General features: G+C 38.2%; 3 protein-coding genes across 4 annotated transcripts; 1 reads left to right on the forward strand and 2 right to left on the reverse strand.

The window, feature by feature from the left end:
- Positions 1–130: 130 nt before the first annotated feature.
- On the reverse strand, positions 131–9752 carry LOC111340474 (uncharacterized). The gene is made up of 4 exons (XM_022947324.2): positions 9367–9752; positions 7504–7640; positions 1542–1737; positions 131–897 (listed from the first exon to the last, which is right to left on the reverse strand). Exons 2-4 carry the CDS (start codon positions 7637–7639, stop codon positions 759–761), a joined length of 471 nt encoding a protein of 156 aa, XP_022803059.2. The 5' UTR covers position 7640; positions 9367–9752; the 3' UTR covers positions 131–758.
- A 214-nt stretch (positions 9753–9966) lies between these two features.
- On the forward strand, positions 9967–16048 carry LOC148718120 (uncharacterized). Of its 2 annotated transcripts, XM_088742358.1 has the most exons (7): positions 9967–10170; positions 10303–10388; positions 11607–11742; positions 12477–12667; positions 13182–13326; positions 13547–13606; positions 14557–16048. In XM_088742358.1, exons 3-7 carry the CDS (start codon positions 11715–11717, stop codon positions 15327–15329), a joined length of 1197 nt encoding a protein of 398 aa, XP_088598484.1. In that variant the 5' UTR covers positions 9967–10170; positions 10303–10388; positions 11607–11714; the 3' UTR covers positions 15330–16048. The 2 variants fall into 2 exon arrangements, with proteins under 2 accessions (XP_088598484.1, XP_088598485.1); XM_088742359.1 differs by lacking the exons at positions 9967–10170; positions 10303–10388 and having other exon boundaries at positions 10440–11742.
- LOC148718121 (uncharacterized) lies at positions 16045–18585 on the reverse strand. The gene is made up of 3 exons (XM_088742452.1): positions 17241–18585; positions 16345–16472; positions 16045–16186 (listed from the first exon to the last, which is right to left on the reverse strand). The coding sequence occupies exons 1-3, from the start codon at positions 17646–17648 to the stop codon at positions 16045–16047; spliced, it is 678 nt and encodes a 225-aa protein (XP_088598578.1). The 5' UTR covers positions 17649–18585.
- Positions 18586–19571: the final 986 nt, after the last annotated feature.

Consider the following 19571-nt stretch of genomic DNA (forward strand, 5'->3'; position numbering starts at 1 on the left):
TCTTTCAACCTTGCGAACTGAGATCTAGATTTCTTTTTCTGAAGATTCCCCCCCCCCCCCCATTTTTCTTCCGCCTCGACAACTCTTCTTCAAAACTTTTCTCTCAGTATACTGATCTTAAAATTCCGAAATTTATCACTGTCTATATTTCAGAAATTTACCGTTGTGAGGATTGCTGAACGTTGTGTTACATTACATCATTTTATCCTCTATAACCATATTGACAAATAGTTCTCGACCAATGAACGCGCGAGAATTTCTACAATCATGGTAAAAAAAACAGTTTAAATTCTAATTAAAATTGCGAGTTAAACATCTGAATGATAACATTGGGTATTGTCAATCTTACTTGCATACTTCGTTGCTGTGTTGAGTAGTCGTAAAATGTTAATCACCGGAAATAAGAAAAGTCACTTCATAACTGGTATGTTCATGTCCTTTTTGTTTCCTTTCCTTGTTTTGTGGTAACACATAGAGAATAAGGAGTGAAAAAGACGCAGGAAAGACTTGTTTACTCGCAAAAGCAGATAATTTACAATACTAACTACAAGCTTTTCCTTTGTCTTCTTGTCAAGATTCTGTAACAAAATAATTATGTATCACTTTTACAAGCACCCAGTTGTGTGCTAACGAGCCCGTTTTGTTCAAAAGGGGTTGGGTACTAAAATAAGTTAGAAATTGTCATTTATCGATGTAAAGCCTCCAAAGATAATTTTCCTACATGCGCTTGATTAATCTCTCCAACGTCACAGCATCTGTTATCTATCCTGGTGGGAAGAATCGACGAGGACACGTACCTCCCGATCTTTTGACCTACATCCGTCCCGAAGAATAACGGGTCTCTGTGCGACCATCGGGATACACCGTCTTGACTGTCCCGTCGGGATATTCTCTTTTCTATACAAAAGTCGAAGAAAAAAAGTCAGTTATCGATGCCGTGCTTACAGAAATTGGAAGTTCTCATACAAGGACAACTTAAGGATGTAAAAAAAAAACGATTTAGTGACTGTAGCTTGCTGCTAAAGGAGAAGTGTAACGAGTTTGCATAGAAGTCAGGTTTGAAAACAAGGAATTTAGTTACGACGGCTGTGATGGAGGCTGCTGAGCTTCAAAAATTTGTTAAGAAAGTTTCAGATGCAACATATATCCACGTCTTTCGCATCTCGTAGAAAACGTCAAGCATGACTACGCGTTTACATCACGTAATATAGGTATTAAGGTCGACTTTTCCTTGATATGTCACTGTTACGCCAGTCGCAAAGTTCTAAATGTTGGCTCGCTGACCCAAGCCTGAGGTGTGGGGTCCTTTTCCCACGAAGGGAAGAAGATCTCATTTCTCAGTCCCCTTCTCTACTCAGCAATAGAAAAAGGGGCGTTGATTAGCTGTCAGAAAAACTGGCGAAGCACTGAGGAGTACCCTGTGATAGACTTTTCTTTTCGGATCTTGACTCAAAACCTGGAAAAAGTTTGACCTGTCCAAGACAGACGGATGACCAAAACGTTGCCCTAACAAGAACTAACAACAACCTGCCTCTGCTTACTTTATAGAATTTCGTTTGTGTCTCCCCATGTCCACTTGGGAATTCAATGGTTCGCTCGCCATCCACCTTAACTTTCTGTATAGTGCCGTCACTAAATGCACATTTCTCGGCTCCATTTGGGTACAGATACTTAATGGTTTGGTCAGGGAAGATGATCTCTTTGGTCCCATCAAGATAATGTTTCTCGATTTGTTTGCTAGGAAGACAAAAGCAAAAGTGATTCTGAATCAGAGATAGTGAACAATTGAATAGAGTATAAAACGATACACAACAAGCTCTTTGCAATAGCGCTGAATATTTTCTGGCAAATAAAGTATAGAACCTTTTCCTTCCATGTTAGCTCATGTTATTAGAGAAGACCTGTTCAGGACACTCGTCAAGCCATCTACACTGTTATCAACAAGAAATCCGTTAGTGTATTTGCGGTGGAATTTACAGTTAAAAGAACAAATTGGTAAAGTTAGACTTTGAGTAGTCCTTTCTTTAAAACCAGTGATGTTAGCGCGTCGCGCGGAACTGTAAGGGAAGTAACATCAGTTTTTTGACTGATTTTTTATTAGACTTGTGCGACGGATTTTGTCGAAAGGAGGAGGGACTACTTTTAGTTTAAGGTGAAATGATCAGAAAAATGGAAACCTGAAACAGATCGTCCCCGAAGAGCAGGAGGTGAAAACATTGTCATTTGGACTTGTTTTCAGCCCAGATATGGAAGATCTAAGTAGACTAATTTTCATTTGACCGCCCCCCGGTTAGCTCAATTTGTAAGAGCGCCGGGTGGTGTTGTGCGCGACGTCGAGGATTCGAGCCCCGGCCGGACCAATACTCATGGTCTTAAAATAACTGAGAAGAATTTGCTACCTTTCTATAATATTAAGAAATAGATAGATATTCTAGTATTCTTGGATAAGGACGAATAAACCGTCTCCTGCAGGGCCCGTCTCCTGCAGGGTTAGGGGTAGGAGACTTTTATTTCCCATGCACGAGATTACTGTGTAATGGATGTCCTCCCCTAAGGTGGGATGGGTGGTTGTTGTCTTACTTTTCATACATGAGCCTCTGGCTCGGGCAATTGGGTAACCATGCCTCACGTAAAGACAATAAACTTGATTGAATTGAAAGTTGATTGAATTGAAGGTGGTCTAAGATTGGACAGGTCTTTTTCTTTTTAACACCCTCTATGACTGTTCCAGAAAACCGATTTTTGGCTTTTCAACCAATCAGATGTTAAAACTAGTGGTGACTTGGCCGCTCGCGTTTTCTCGCGCTTGAGGCGGTACCACGGTACCACCCTTGGCCTTTCAACCAATCAAATGCAAAGTTAAAATCAATGGTGACTTTGCTGCTAATATTTTCCGCGCTTTAGGCTTTAAAAAACTTCAGAGGGGAAACATGTTAACTGCATTCGGCAAACTGGGAAACTGCAAAACCTCTAGCCCATCTGGATAAGTGGTATGTGTTGTTTGAACGTCATGAACGGTATGTGTTGTTTGAACGTCATGAACGGTATGTGTTGTTTGAACGTACATCCGATAAATGAAATAAAAAATGAAAGGTAAAGAAATTTCCATTATGAGTAATCAAAATTAACATCAAGAAGCTTTCTCATCCTCGTCAAACCCACCATATGGTTACATTTTTGTTGAGAGCTGGAGCTCACCGGAGAGAAACATCTAACGTTCCTTTGCCCGTGAGAAAGTTTGAGGACTGGTGCAACTCGAGCCAACGAGAAGTCTGGCACTAACAACTAATGCTCGACCTCCTCAAGCAAAGCAGAGAGGCATTTTGTTTGCGCATGCGCGAGTGGAATTGGCTCGTCGCTTTCGGCGCCTTTTGTAAAGTTTTCGATGCGTTTCTGCGAGGTTTCAACTGGACGATCGATACCTTTTTGTATTACTTTTTAAAGATAGATGAAGGAGCGAGTATGACAAGTTCACCAACATTTCTCACTCTGTGGATACTCATGGTGTTTGCTGGCTCTTCGGTTGAGGACATTTCAATGATCAAAATGCCAACAAAACGCGAAAAAAAGCCCGAGAACTTGAAGTTTGAGATTTGATTTACTGAACATCAAAATGTGCACACGAGACAACAAACCTTGAAGGTTAGTAGTAAGATGCTGATGTTTTATTTTTGTCAATCACAAAGTTGTATGTGAAGACGATAGTGTATTTGATCTGAGGAACGATGGAAATTTTGATTTTGATTTTATTTTACTTCAACTTCGAAGTAAAATTGCGTTAAGTTTAGGGTGGCCCCCAAGCATCACGTCACTTTAAATAACATCGTCTTTTCGTTCTCTTTACAGTCATATAGGACACAAGGGTTTAAAAAATGTCCCAGCTTCAGGATTAAGTTGCTCTTACTACAACCCTCGCCGAATTATTTTTCGGGAGGTTTTGGTGGATTTTCCAAGTCATGACCCAAAACACTCTCTGGCCTCAATCAGCTACGGTTTTGGCTTATTTTTTTACTGTGTTTATGTGGTAATTTTTATTATTGCCTTTTCGAGCTTCATGTGTTAACTAGAGGAAAAACTTCGGTAAAACTTATCAGTGAGCCCCCAAATCCCATACTATTACCAGTTAATTAATTGTCTATCTAGCTTTCAGTCTAACTAGTCCATTTACCTAAAAAAAAATGCGTGGGCTTTGTCTCATGAGTAAAACTGGAGCCGTTTTCTTCATGTTCATGTGTTATTCGAAACGAATGGCGACAGCTGTATTCTGTCCTGTTCATTTCAGTAGAATGCTTTGCCTTGCCAAATAAATTTTGAGTCGAAGTGCACTATGAACTTCAAACCAGTGTAGTAATATTTCACTTTGCTGTATGCGTCATGATCTTGAAGTTCTTATTTCTTGAGATTAATGATGGAAATTAATTGTTATGTTCTCTTCTGTTTAGGGTTACCGTGATGTGAAGTGACCCAATAATTGGTATTATTACACGACTCGGGTAGTCAGAGGGCCAATAACTAAAATCAACCAATCAAAATGCTCTATTGCCGGTCCAATATTCTCTAAGTATTGGACCGTGCACTTTCCCGAATGGTCCCGAATCATGATACCGTGTCCCTTTGAACTTCAGTTGTATAATAAATCTCTTATTAACCAAGTTTGCTCGGGATCGTATTAGAAGAATATCGGTCCTCAGTCTTTTTTTTGCGCTCGGTCCGTACTGTCAAGACCTCGGGCCAATATTCTCCCAGTACGGCCCTCGCGCTTGGTTAATAAGATATATCTATAGACAGAATGGATGGCTGAGACATTTACTGTGGCTAGCTGTTATTCAAGAGTTTGCCATTATTCCCAGAGGCTTACATCTTGTTTAGATTATCAGTCTTTTGTTCTCTGTAGACAACTTGCCAAGACTAATATGTTATATGGGAGTTATGTCTACTCTATTTGTAACAGTAAAATTGCTAATATGACGTTTTCAGAAGTTTTGTCCGGATTTCATTGAAAATAAATGTGAGGAATGATCAGTTATATTCCTCAAGAGTGTTTAAGCTTCCAGGATGAGAGCTAATAAATTTCTTGAGTGATTCATACATGATTTGTCTCCTGTAAAATTGACACGGCCAAACCCCCTGGCAAATGTCTATAATTTCTTTAAATAGCGGTCAGATTGGTGCCTATTACCACTTAATGTGCAATATCAAAGTCTCCTTTTGACTTCAGTCTTATTTCTCTAAGCTCTAATATGTGTAAATCATCCATTTTCAGAAAGAGGTCAACAAAACTCTCCTCATTGTTTTAACCTGACTTCATTCAGTCTTGTTCCCAGGGAAATAACTTGGTTTTTGTCCTCACTGATACTATCAGCTGTATAGGTTCTCATCAAATTGTCAGACAACTCTTGCAATTGAACAGGTCAAAAAGTAAGGTTGCAAAGACAGTAAGAAGGATAAATAAGTCAAATATAATTTTTATTGGGAAAATAGTTGATTTATTTAACTATTATTATTACAACTGGAAGCTCAAGATGTCATTTGATTTTATGCACATTTAGGCAACAGACTGGTCTTTCTTTTTTTGCACACACGTCTCCAGTTATAATATAATTCTCATCTGTTGAGGGTTAGGGGTAGTTTGACCAAAATAAAGTGATCAGATTTTGGTAAAAATTTTCAGGTTATAAACCACATGTGATGATATCTTCGAGACTGATGAAATTTTTGAGACTGATAATTGAAAAGAACTTTTTTTTCTCTGATAAAATCCATAATTATTCTACCATTTCCCCCAAGTTATGATGACCATATCTCTAGTGCTAACATTATCCTACTTTTCTTAACTCCGCTGGCTGTGATTCGTGAAAAAACCTTTTCAAACAAAACCTGAACTTCTGTGAACTTTTACTTTTTGCTTAAATTGCAAATACATTGCACTGAAAGTTGAAACTCTAAAAACACTCAAAAGATAGTAAGCACTACAAATGTACTCAATTTTTTTGAGAAAGCAATGACACGATTAAATTACTATCCAACACGTCTGTGCTCTTCGACAGGCCTCCTGTATCATTCACAAAAAAGATCATCTACATCGATCGCACCAAAATTATTAAAGAGGACTCGAATTGAACTCGATTGTACACCCTTTTGCTTTTGCAAAATCAATCGATTGTGACTTCCTTTCGCACACCACACAAGGCTAGGACGCTTCCATCTAAGTTACAGAGGGAAAAATGACGAGAAAAGTTGTCTCAAGAGCTCGTTCCACTATTGTTTTCCGACCCTGTCCTCCTTCACTTCTTTCGCGGGAAACCCAAACCGTCGCTTAGCAGCGGTTATTTGCTTCAAACAAAAATTTATTGAACGTGCGCAGACAAATTGCCTCTCTCCTGCCCAAGAACACAACATCCGGCCAGATCTCGAGCCCAGACCTCTATAACCGGAGTCTAGAGCACTGACCATTAAGTAACTGAGTTTCCCACAACCACATGTGCGGACACCACATTTAATTAGCTGACCTTAAAATTGAGATGAACCACGCTTATACAAACAGAAGTAATATATTACGATTCAAAGTTAGGAGTACAAATGTTGTAAGTACTGTTAGGGTCTCAGTATATTGTGTTGTGAATTACACAGTGCTGATATTTCATCGGAAAAAAAGCAAGACCAACAAGAAAAAAAGATTAAAAGGGAAAGATAAATTTTTTCAGAGTAATTTCAGTCCAACTTCCATTATCCGGACCTCGATTATCCAGGTTTCTTGGTTATCCAGACTTTTTCTCTGGTCCCAGTTTCGTCATGAATATTTATTAGTCATGATCAACATCCATGGCCGTTTTCTTTTTAAAACTACAGCGTTGAAAAGTGAAGTAAAGACGAGTTTGCTTCGCTCTCAAAAGGCAAAAGCAACACTCATACGCATCGTAACTAATGAAAATCATTTGAATGAGGTCTGATTGGCTCAGAGTTGCTTTCTTGCTAAGTGATATTTAACGCTCTCTTGGCTCGTTCGGCGTGGTGTGCAATATAAACAAGCTACACAGCGTCACGAATCTTTACTCACGATTATCATGTCCTTGAAGCGTATGGGAGCCGTTTTTTCCATAAAAGATAAACAGTATATAATTTTGCAATAAGAGAAATGAGGAAAAAGAACCACTTTGTCGCTTTCTTGGTTTAATCATTTTTGGTCCTCATTAGAATTCATATTCTCGATTATCCAAAACCGTCGATTATCCGGACTATTTCGTTTAGACCCAACGAGTCCGGATAATTAAGGTTTGACTGCATTTGAAATATTACGTTATATCTTCATGTTTAGTCTACCAGTAGCTCGATAGAAGGCCGAAACATTATGTTTCAGCCGACGATCATTTTTTAAAAGAAATAGACCGCATCTTCATTCTACATTCCTGTAAATAAGCTACCGAGCAAACTAAGTTGAAAACCATTTGCATCCTTTAAAACCACTTCAGAAAAAAAAAAAAAGATTCCTATCAATTTTCTTACAAAGGTTCTCAACACGGTAATCTGCACTAGAGTCCTCACTGAAATGGCTGTCATTTTCGCTATTACTGAAGTCATCCACAGGAACATCGGAGTTCGAATCGGTTGTTGGATAATCAGCTTCGCCTCCCTCGGCCATCCTGCATAGAAAGCAAATGTTAAGGTTATTCCACTCAACATTTTGGAACTCAGCAAATGTCAGAAGGGTACGTTTTACTTGCCTTTCTTTCTCTGAAAAGCAAACTTTGAAGCCTCGGGGCGAGGGACCGGATACTTGGGTAAATGTTTTCTGGGTAAATGTTTTCTGGGTATTTGTTTTCTGGGTATGTGCTTGCCCGTAGGTTGCTTCCGTTGCTGAGGAAGTTTTCTATAAAGTGATTATTAAAACACCATCTCCCGCAATGATTCATTTCTTAAAAGATACTCGAGTTCTGCTTGCATGAGCAGTAATATAACTGTTTTGAAAATACAGACCCATCATAGCCAGCCCAGTTGTGAAACTCAGCAACCCCCGTCCAGTGGCACATCCCTGTTGGTTTATATTAGCCTCCCCACCAAGGCCAGGGCCTAAAAGCTCACACAAAAGCCACACATCGACCTTACGTCTTCAATTTACGACTGTCGTGTTACATTGAAATGAATACCCTAAGTCTTGGCCCGCAATCGATAACACACATGAAACTGCCTTGTCTGTCATGATTTGCGTGAGGTTTTTTGAGTATCGAAAGGCAAAAAGTATCAGTGTTTTCTTGGACGGAGGTTGTCGGTAAAACGAGCAACGGCGTAACGAGCAACGGCGTAATGAGCAACGGCGTAACGAGCAACGGCGTAACGAGTAACGGCGTAACGAGTAACTGCGTAACGAGTAACGGCGTAAGAGAAACCGCGTAACAGGATTTTTTTTGTTATTATTTTGTTATTTTTTGTTATTTTGTTATTATTCTTTTTAAATTTATCACTATTTTTTTTAAATGAGAAAAATTATTATTCGTGAATGGCGGGGTTTTTCAGTTTCCTTTCTTGCTCCTCAATCTTTTCAGTCACAATTTGTTTAGCGTAGTCGTAGGGTTCAGTAATTGAGTAGTTTTTCGAGTGGAACTTTGTATAATTAAGTTAACGTGAGTCTAGGCTCGCAACAAGATTAATGCGGACTGAAATGGATCCAATTGCAATTTATTAGTTAGTTAATCAAAGGACACGTCCACCATTTTTTTTTTTCAAAAGCAAGAAGTTAAAATAAATATGCGTTTGCACTGCTAAGTTTGCAGCCTTTAGATAACGTATAGACCATTTTAGGATGTTAAATGAAAACGTGTATTTAGTTTAAAAAAGTTTAATAAAGAAGATTTTGTTGCCTTTTTTTATCAAAGTTTTAATGGATGTGCAAGCTCTGGTTGGTTCTTTAGAAGAGAATTTCCATCAAGGTTCAATTTGTTACCTCCTCCATGACCGACCTCATGGAAGCCTGAGAATGTGCGCCTGCACTCTCCAGTGTCTCCGGAAATGCGGTAACTTTGGCCAAAGGGCGGGAAAAACCCCGCCAAACAGGAATGATTATATTCACATTTAATAAAAAAGAATGAAATTTAAAAAAATAATAAAACAAAAAAAAAAATTACAAAAAGAAAAATAACAATAAAAAAACGCCATTACGCGGTTTCTCGTTACGCCGTTACTCGTTACGCCGTTACGCGTTTTACTAACACCCTTGGAAAAATTCGAAATATTTTGATTTACCCAACTGTTTGCTTCGAGCAAAGATGAAAATTCCTGACAGACTCTAAAGAAAACCGCCGCTTTTATTGTAGGTGGCAAGTCATAATAATTATAATGTATAATAACGAGTGTTTTCCAACCATACATTACCGACAGTTTTTTCGCTTCCTGTTCACAGAAAGTGACAATGAGACGGACAGGTGGATTTCATGTGACTCTTTCAGAATCTGTTTATGTCGATATCGTTTCTGTTTTCCATCCAATTTGAAAATATCTAAGACGAGCCAAGTATGATGAGCTATCTTTCTGCTACGTCTTTGTTAACCCTGGTTCACATATGATCGCAGACGATCGCAGGCAATCGCACTCGATCGCCAGCGATCGTCTGCGATTATATGTGAACAGCTCTGCGATCGAGTACGATTGCGGTCGCAGGCGATCGCAGGAATGGAACCATGTTCTATTCGTGCGATCGGTTGCGATCGTCTGCGATCGTGTGAGATCATATGTGAACAAAGTTCTGCGACATGCAATTCGAATGTGTCCAATAATGCTATGCGAGCGGCATGATACCATGACAACCAGTTGTCTACCAACTTTTAAAAAGGCGTGTGTTTTGACAATATGGAAGGTGAAATTGACACGAAACAGTTTATTGACCTGAAGAAATTAGAAAATACGACTGTTTCTTCAATCGCTTTAGCAAAGAATTCTCTCCTTCTTAAGACTTTCTGCACTAAGAAGCGACGTGTCTTCTTTGATCTTGCAGCGATTCTCCGTTTAAGTAAAGACAACAGAAGCAGATTGTTAACACCGCTTCTGTTAGCGCTATGTTTCTGTTAGCGCTTCTGTTAGCGCAATTGTTGTTAGCGCTATGTTGCGCTAACTCGCCGAAAACGCTTCAAAATGGCCTGAGACGCTCGGAATCAACAGAGAAAACAACAAGGCAATAAGGTGAGCCCATTTTATTTCAAAACAAGACATTTTTTTCTCTCTTTTAAGGCAAACCGATAACATCCCATACAAACCTTTATAAATATAAAACGTCACGCAACACGGTAAGAGTCACGTCCGCTTTTCTCGTAGTGAGCTTGGGCTGCCTGTGCTCTGATAATACGGGAAAGATTGGTGTGGCAGCCGAGGAAACTGGGCTGACTATTGATCAAGTAAAGGTAAGATATTTATTAGTTGGACTGAAACACTACCATGTTTGATGTATGCGGAATACCCCGCCACTTATTTACATCTCGTTGAATAATAATAGCGATCATTGTGGTAACTGCTGCTTTCTTCAAAGCGCACCGACATATGTAAATGATGTAGTGGTATATTGTCCTTCAGAATTATACTTCCCTTACTCTATGTACTGCACCAACTTATCTTTTCAAGGATTGAATCTTAAACAAAATTTTGCCCGTCATACACCAAGGTCAAGGAAGTTCACTGTACGATTGTACTATTCATAATGAGGCGTTGTGGTAATTGTTTGCCTCGTTAATTAAAGGAAGCTCCCATGTTTTCTTTTAAATAATTGTTTTGTACCGTTTTATGCTCGAAAATACGCTTGCAGTCTGCAGTATAATCAATGATCAAGAATATACCGGTAAAAGAAGATAGGCGTTTACTCATTCGTTATTATAAATTATAAAGAATAATTATTTTGTGTTACCCTATTGAGAGCTAACGTAAGCAATCTTAGTGAAACGTAGGCCAAACGTTGCCCTGTTGGCCAACAGAAGAGCTAGTTAGGCTAACCTGAGTGCTCTGAGGCTAACCGGAGCACAAGTTTGGCTAATTGGAGCTGACAAGTAGGCTAACCTAAAAGTGTTAATAGTAGGTAACCTGTTAGCTAACGATCGAATCCTGGCTCGAAGTTTAGGTCACATCCTCAATCTATCCTCAATCTAGAGTGGTTGAATGTTACATTTATCATCCATTCGACATCCATGTACATGCCAAGAAGATCTACCTTTATGAATTTGTTGCCAGCCAATGATTCTGTTCTGGATCGAATACAATCTATTGATCAAGTAAAGTATACAAGCTCAGAGTTTCTGCGTGCAGCTTGCATGGGTATTAATAGGGTCAGGTCCTGCCAGGGGGTTCCCTGTGTTGCTTGTCTGAATTTAAAAGGTACGGTGTCATTATTTTGTCTATATTTCTCCACCTTGTTGTTGTTGTCGGAATTTTGGTGAACAAGATCTTAATTTTTTCAGACTTTCATATATTATGCTATCACTACTTTTTTGGCCATGCATGTCCCTTGTAGGAATTCACCCTGGCTGGGCCTCTATAGGGCCAGCAAGGGAAAGAGGGCGAAAAGGGAAGGGTTGCTATTGTAGCTTAAGGCATTTTGAAATACTTTATTTTAATGTGATACATTTATATAGAAATGGATTGGAAATGCTAGACAAAAGGAAAAGATAAGTTCTGGAGTACAAGCAGCTCCAAAGCCAATTAAGATTCCAACGGGTTCACGTGGCTCACACTCCTACAACATGTTCTGTTCAGAGTATTTCAAGTCAGGTGAGAGGCCTGATAATGTTTTCAAACACTAAGAACAAATTATTTACATGCATTGTAACTATTATAGACCATTGCTAAAATAATTATAGGGTTACATTAGAGGCATTACAATCCTAGGGGATGGGTTTGCAAATCCCCCCCCCCCTCCCCCATTTAAAAGAATTTTTCAGCATTTGTCAGGCAAAATGCTTAGAATTCAGGCAACATTAGAATCAATTTTAAGGCAGTTCTGCATCAGTTTAATGCTAACACATTAGGAAATTGTGTAATTTTTTCAGGCATGGAGGTCACAGTCCCCCCCTCCAAGTCCAAGGGTGCCTGTACGTCTATGGGTATCATTAATAAACCTCTACCAGTGAATTATTTCTAAGAAATGAATATTGTAGCTTTCTCTCCTAACTTTGTCTGCTGGATGTTAGTTTTATTTTGGTGCCAGAATACCAGATTTAAATCAATAATGGACTGTGGTTTTGTTAAATGTTTCTAAACCCCAGGAGGGGTACTTGCAAGGGTGAGGGTCCGACAGAGCTCTATATTGTAACCCAAAAGGGTTTTCATCCTCAGCTTCTTTTAACCTTTGACAACATAATAGAGTGGTTGATTAATTTATTTTCAATTTTAGTTAGATCTTTGATTGCTGAGGAAACTGAAAATCATGCAGTGACACTATAATAATCAAACTAATTCAATTGATATTCTGTGGAAATGAAAACTTTAATTTTTTTTTTTGCTAGATGAGTGCAAGAAATTGTCTTTGCCTCAAAAGAACAAAGAAGCTGCCAAGAAGTGGCATGACATGACATCTGCAGAAAAAGATGAGTTCAAAGGAAAAGCAGAAAGTTTAAAGGCCCCAGATGTTTCAGAGCTTAGTGAGGCTCAAAAATCTAAGTTGATATCGGCTAACAGGAAAAATCTTCTAAATGAGGTAAAGATTTCAATCACTTTAAGAAATAATCTCTAAGTCAAATTCCAATTAGGCAGCATAAACCATGAAAATTCAGAATAATTTAAAACTTTATTAAAAGTGGATGAATAATTTCTAATTGTTGTTAGTATAATTTCAGAGCTGAGCAAAGAGTTTCCAACAATCTGATTGGTCGAGCGGTTCCTTATATGACGCTATATAAACTGCTCTGCATGGTTTATATAAAATGTTAAAATAAAATGTTAGTAAATGTTACTAAAATGTTATGATTTTAGAAATTTCTCTGTTGTTCAGCTCTGAAATTATACTAAAACAATTATTCACCTCAGGTTCGGTGAATATTGTGGAATAATCCCCTCTACTTCGTCTCGGGAATTATTTGATGATATTCACCTCTCCTTCGGCGAATAATTGTTAATTATACTCTGTGGTAATTAATGGAACATGCAGATGTTTGTGTCCTTTTGAGTAATTATCCTCGTGCCACATTTTACTTTTTCATCTACTTCAACAGATCATGTTTCTGGAAGACTTAGGCTGTGAATCTTCTCTGATTTTTCAAGACACTTCAGGCCAAGTGTACAACTTTGGATCAAGTGCAGGGTACTCTTTTTTATGCCTGAATCCTGACATCAACATCAAATTCCGAGACCACTTTGGTATTATATTATTACTTTGAATTAGTAATATTATAAACATCTTTGAAAGTGTTCTGTTGATTTTTTAGCATGCAACTGTATTTAGCAGAAGCTTATATCAGTAGCTTATACTATTCAGTGTGTCATCCAATTGACAAGATTATTCATGATTGTAAATAAGGTGAATATGTTATCAAAATAGACCAGAAACTACATAGTACCTCTCTCTTTATTTATTTAGCTTGCACCAATGAGAGGTTCACATACAAAGATGTACAACAGCTATTCAATTCCAAATACAGTAAGTTTAAAAATATACATATTATTTACTTTATAGTACAGATATTAACATGTAATTGTTGTCATCATCATCATCATCATCATCATTGTCATCATTATTATTATTAGCTGATTGGTTGTGAATGGCTTATTCGATATATACCTTAATAGCAGCATGGGCTGAATTGCTAAGGTTTACAATGTTATTAAGGTTGAGATCAGACGTCATCAGGCGCCTCTGCCAGCCACTTCAGTCCATGTAACGACCTCACCTTTCCCCCCACACATCCCACCCCAGTGGAGGACATCCATCACACAGTAATCTCGTGTGTGGGAAATTCACATTTCCTACCTCTAACCCTGCAGGAGACGGGGCCTACAGTTTATTCGTCCTTATCCAAGAAGACTAGAATATCTATCCATTTCTTGATATTATCGAAAGGTAGAAAATTCTCCTCAGGTATTTTAAGGCCATGAGTATTGATCCGACTGGGCCTTGAGCCCGCACAACACAATCTGGCGCTCTAAGCAATTGAACTAACTAGGAGGCGGTAACAACAAAGATGATGATGATGTCTATAACAAAATCCTCAAACCTGATTGATTCTGAACAGCGATTATTTGATCCTTAATCTGAATACTGTAATAAGCAAACTGTCCAATTTGGCCTGTGTGATAATCATTACAGCTGCTGGTAATTGGACAGGTCAAATCTGACAGTAATATGCAGCCAATGAAAATCCAGTGGAAAATGGCACTAGCCAATGAAATTGAATTACTTATTCCTACCTTGTGTCTCACATTTTAGCAAAGAAAGTGTATGATGGGACATGTGGAAATGGTCAATATGACTTACTGTCATACATTTCAGGGGTACTCAGGCTCGTTACTTCCCCAATTACTTCCTACATTTTACTCCACTCAGTGCTATTATCATTACCAATCAATGTTTCTCTTTCTTTTGCACTGTAGGTGAAGCAATAAAGAAACCAGGCAGCAGGGTGCCATATCTACGTGGGGGTTTTACAGTAGAAAATCTCCCAGATGGCATTTTCTTTAAGAAACCCTTCCATTATGGCACTAAGCAACTCCAGGCCATAATGGAGAAAAAAAGCGAAATTAAATTTGTGATTACCGATAATTTAGATATCAACTTGCAAAGCAACAGGAATGTTATTCCCTCTCTAACTCAGCCTGAAACAGTTGTCACTCTTCTGTCCAGGATAGTGGACAGACAATGTGCAGAAAGGGTAGTTAGACTGTCTGAGAAGATTAAAGAACAAGATGTGGAGGTTGTGGAGGTTGTGGAGTTCAGACTTGACCAGGAAGAGAGACTAAGATTAAATGAATATAGTTTTTATTTTGAAGATGATGCATGGCTTGCTGTCGGTGCTAATATTCAACACTCCACAGAAGCACAAGGGCTTATTGTCCCAGTGTTTACTGAGTCAGAAGATGAGAAATTCTGGCTTTTCTACAGTATCCAGAATCCATCAAAACTAGTTAAAGCATCATTTACTTTCAAGCTAAAAGGGTATTGGCTTGACTTACAAGGCCAATCCAACTACAAATTACTCAACAATCATCAGGATTGTGTTACTATTGCCAACTTGATCAAAAATGGACCCTATGGGCCATTATATTTTTTGCAGAGGATAGAAATTTCAGATGACCAGTATTTTAATATACCTGAAGTATTTAACAATGCAATATATGCTGCCTTAAGAAGTAGCACTATTATTTGAAATTTAACAATATTTATGTACTTTAATTCAGTGTGGGCACAAGACTATAAAGGCATAAAATCATAAGTCACATGAAGAACATTGAGAAGTTTTTAGTGCCACATATGAGCACATCTTTGAATGGCTATTTAGACAAAACTTCAAGATCCATGAAACAAAAAAGGAACATTCCATCCAACAATGTAAAATATCAAAACTCAAAGCTCATGAATTCATTTTCCACTCAAATCACTGAAATCATTATCAATAACCATCATATAATTTTATAGACTATGCTACTAATGACTTCCCCCAAATTATTTGTAACTACTGCTGTATATGTAGACAGAAAACAGGAACTCAAACTGGTAGCATTTTTTTTTGTTTTTCAAACATAAACTTTAATTTAACATCCTTTTTCGAAGAACCTGTCAGAAAGCCAATTTTCAATGATAGCCAGCTGACAAACAGAGAATCCTAATCGTGGTTCTTAAATTGTTACTATTATCAAACTATAGATAATGATTAGCCTAGAAGTTTTTTGCTCATTTGTTGATCATTTTCAGTGGTCAACCCAAGTGGTATGTGACTCTATAAATAAATAGAAAATGTGGTATAAAGTACTTTTAATTTATTACCTATATGTTGTATATTATAACAATACGTTACATGCATTTCATACTTTGTAACAAAGTCCACTTGTACAAAAAAAAAAAAGTTAACATAAAATTAAAACTCAGCATCGTTTGTGTACTAGTGACAAGTACTTTTCAGAATCTTTGCAGATATTGTGTACTTTTGGTAGGTGGTAATCGAAGTGTCGTCCAACCCAGGTACATCCCCATAGTGGACAACATCTCATGCGCCTCGTGGTTTTGCTGAAAATATAGGGAAAATGCAATGTGTCAAAATGAGCATGAATTGAAAAAGGTTAAGAATGCTGTTTACAGTAGAGAAAACACTAATCTATGTAACTACAATGAACACAATCCTCTTGAAAGCAGAACTCAGAACAATAAGAAATTTAATAAATTACCTATTTTCCTGATTTCCTTTGCCCTTTTCCTGATTCTTTTCCCTATTTAGCCCCTCAACTTCACTCTTACTCAGCTTATGTGCATGCTTCAAATGGTTTGAAAGATTATTGTATTCCTTCTGGCAAATCTGGAAATAAAATTATAGCAAAATAGATATGTGAATATTTCATTTTGAATCATCGTGACTGCTTAGCTTTTAATTGCAAAATGACAGGTAGCTGAGATCATCATTAGATCCAGATAGGCCAAGCATCAACATATCACCTGCAAATATCTCTCTGCAAAGAGTGATCTATTCGTATGTAACATTGTTTTGTGCAAATAAAATTCCAGATTCCCATACACTGCTGTGCAAATAAAATAATAATCCAGCAATGTTGCAGATTGTTTCCCAAAGTATTTTCTTATGATAGGAAGGGATGGGCCCAAATCAACATCTTAAAGGTATAATTCTAGATGTCATTCTCACACCACTGTACAGACTCCACCACCTCTGTGGTTTAAATCCTTTTGAGTACCAAGATGAGTGTCTTGTTTACAGTTATACATCATAGTGCTACATATGTACCTTTTAACATAAAGCCCAAGGAGAAGGGGGTTGCTAGGCTAGCCATGGAAATTTGACTGTGAGGGCAGTCCCCAAGGTAGGTGTTTTGATTTTCTGTCATTCATGTCCCTTGGGTGCATGATGAATTTTGGCAATCGTTATAAACGACCACACTCACTTGCCCTAAGGTAGGGATTTAGACACTTTTTTCACCAATTTCGGTGTCCTGACAGGGGTGGCAAATATGACAATTTTTGGACAGAAAATATCAAAATCCCCAAACCTTGCTTGACCCCTCCTCCTGACCTCGTCTCGTCCGTTACATTGAAAACTACAAGTCATACTCACACTGCAGGGGTATTTATAAATTTTTTTCCTCAGTCGTTTCCTCCGCTGTGGCAACTTTGACAGGTTATGATCATTCAAGTGACTTAAAATGCTTTCGGCCTCGTTGGACATCTTCATCTTTATCAATTCCATAATTGACATTCCTGTACGAATGGAGGTTGTCGACTCCACGTTTCGGATCTCATGGAAATGGCAAACAAGATTTTCCATTAAACCGAGAAAGTGGCTTCTTTGCGTTAATCCAATATCCTTTGCCACTTTCTTTTCTAGGCGAAATTGAACAACAAGATCAATAGGGTCGTATCCATTTTCGAAATGGAAATACATTTCAATTGAAGGGTGCAAAGAGCAGCGTAAGTTCGTGACCTCCCTCCCTGTGGCTTGTCTGGGGGTCTGCTTCCCAGTCATTGAGGTTAGAGGTAGACAGCTGTAACATTACTCAGCCTTCGATCCGAGTCTTTCAGTTCAAAGATGTAGTTTGAAGATATGCCACGCACAACACGTTTTCTCTCTCTTTTTTTTTTTTTTTTTTTTTTTTTTTTTTCAGCAGCAATCGATTGAAAAAAGAAAAATGAATCGCGGTGTGCCAGTGCGTCACCGTTCCGTCTCTTTTTCCTCGCCTTCCCCTTCTCCCTCCTCCCACGCCTCACACCTTAACTCCCCCCCCCCTTCCCAACTTTACCTAGATGAAATGATTCTTCCACGTTTGTTACTTTGATTGCCGGAAAAACATGGCTTCTCGATGTAGTGGAGAAGTATCACATTGTCATGGTCATCATGGCGCAAGGACACCAGCGCACGTGCTAATCTCGTTAAAAGAATTTAGAAAAACTTCACATGGTTAGCCAACCCACAGTAAATAGCTGTTATGATATCTTCTTGCAGAAACATGAATTCACCGTCAAAAATAATCTTTAAACACATACGTCCGTACACACAATTGTGAACACTGGAGAGGAATACGGTAGTTATATGCTATAACGAAATCATGTGCTAAACCCGACTACTGGACTATCTAAGAAAGGACAAAAAAAAAACCTTTAGAACAATTTTATGAAGAAATCAGTCGATAAAAACTATTACTGAACATTACCTTCGCCAGGAAAATGATATTTTAAGAAATAGTCTAGTATCATGGAGGTTGGAGGACGATCGACGTCGTGTGTGACTTGTGGTTGATTTGCTACTTGTTGTACAATAACACGACAACATAACGAATAAGGCGAAGATCCAGAGTTAGCAATTGATCGCGTTAAACCTCTGCGCAATTTGCAGAACACTTTTACAGAGTAGCGCTGACTGCCTGTTTACCATTTTAACAACATAATCCGTTAAGTCGCCTGAAATAATTACAACTTATAACTTTTCCTCAGTAATTCCGGCACGTGCTAATTTCGTTACGGGTGTGTCAATTTCGTTATGGCCTCACAAAGGACATATACTAATATATTCTACTTGATATCATACATAACAGAACTTGGAAATTATGTGGCACATATTGACTATTTCATGGATGTCACCCAGATATGTTTTGCCTAAACACTGTATAGCAAGGTTACATAATGAGATCCATTGCCATCTAAGAATGATAGGAGGTGCATGGGTATATCTACATACATACATACACTTTATTTGGTATAGCAGTTGAATTAAGGCAGCTAAAAATAGCTGATGTGGACCAGCTGTTATCGAAACAATTTACATTAACAATATAAAAATTAATAAATAGATAAAACCGCATGAATTCTATGGATAAGATCAACGATACAAATGAAACGTATGATGCACGTATTCTATCTCGATACAAATGAAGTTTGAAATTAAAAACTAAAAAGTTTTGTTGGACGGGTGATGGTTACGTAAACTATGCAACGCTCAAAATGCGTCATTTCAGTTCAGTAAGGATGGTCTGAATTGACAATGTACTAAAGGACGACGACCGAGTTCAGTATTTGGCTCATCAACTAGGGTATTCAAACCTAAGTTATATAAAGCGATAATTAAAATACAGAGTTTATGTAGATATTCGAGGCACCCACCCCACACTTGCTAATCTCTGTCTATCTATCATTCCCTTTGGTACAGATCGACAAAGATGACTAATGTTTCTGTTCGACAATGGTGGACCTCTCAAAATTGCATGACAACGGTGACTCATGGTCCGACATCTTTTCCACGCCTACAATTGTACCTCCAGTGAACTCCAATCCATACAAACATGATTTTCAATCATATCAGAGCCTAACAGAGTCTGTATGGGAGTCTAATAAAACGGGGTTTTGACTAGGTGGCTACGTAGAGCTGTCCACTTACGAGTGTCCGTTAGTTAAG

Source organism: Stylophora pistillata, chromosome 13 (genome assembly GCF_964205215.1).
Source record: "Stylophora pistillata chromosome 13, jaStyPist1.2, whole genome shotgun sequence".
NCBI classification, from domain to species: domain Eukaryota; kingdom Metazoa; phylum Cnidaria; class Anthozoa; order Scleractinia; family Pocilloporidae; genus Stylophora; species Stylophora pistillata.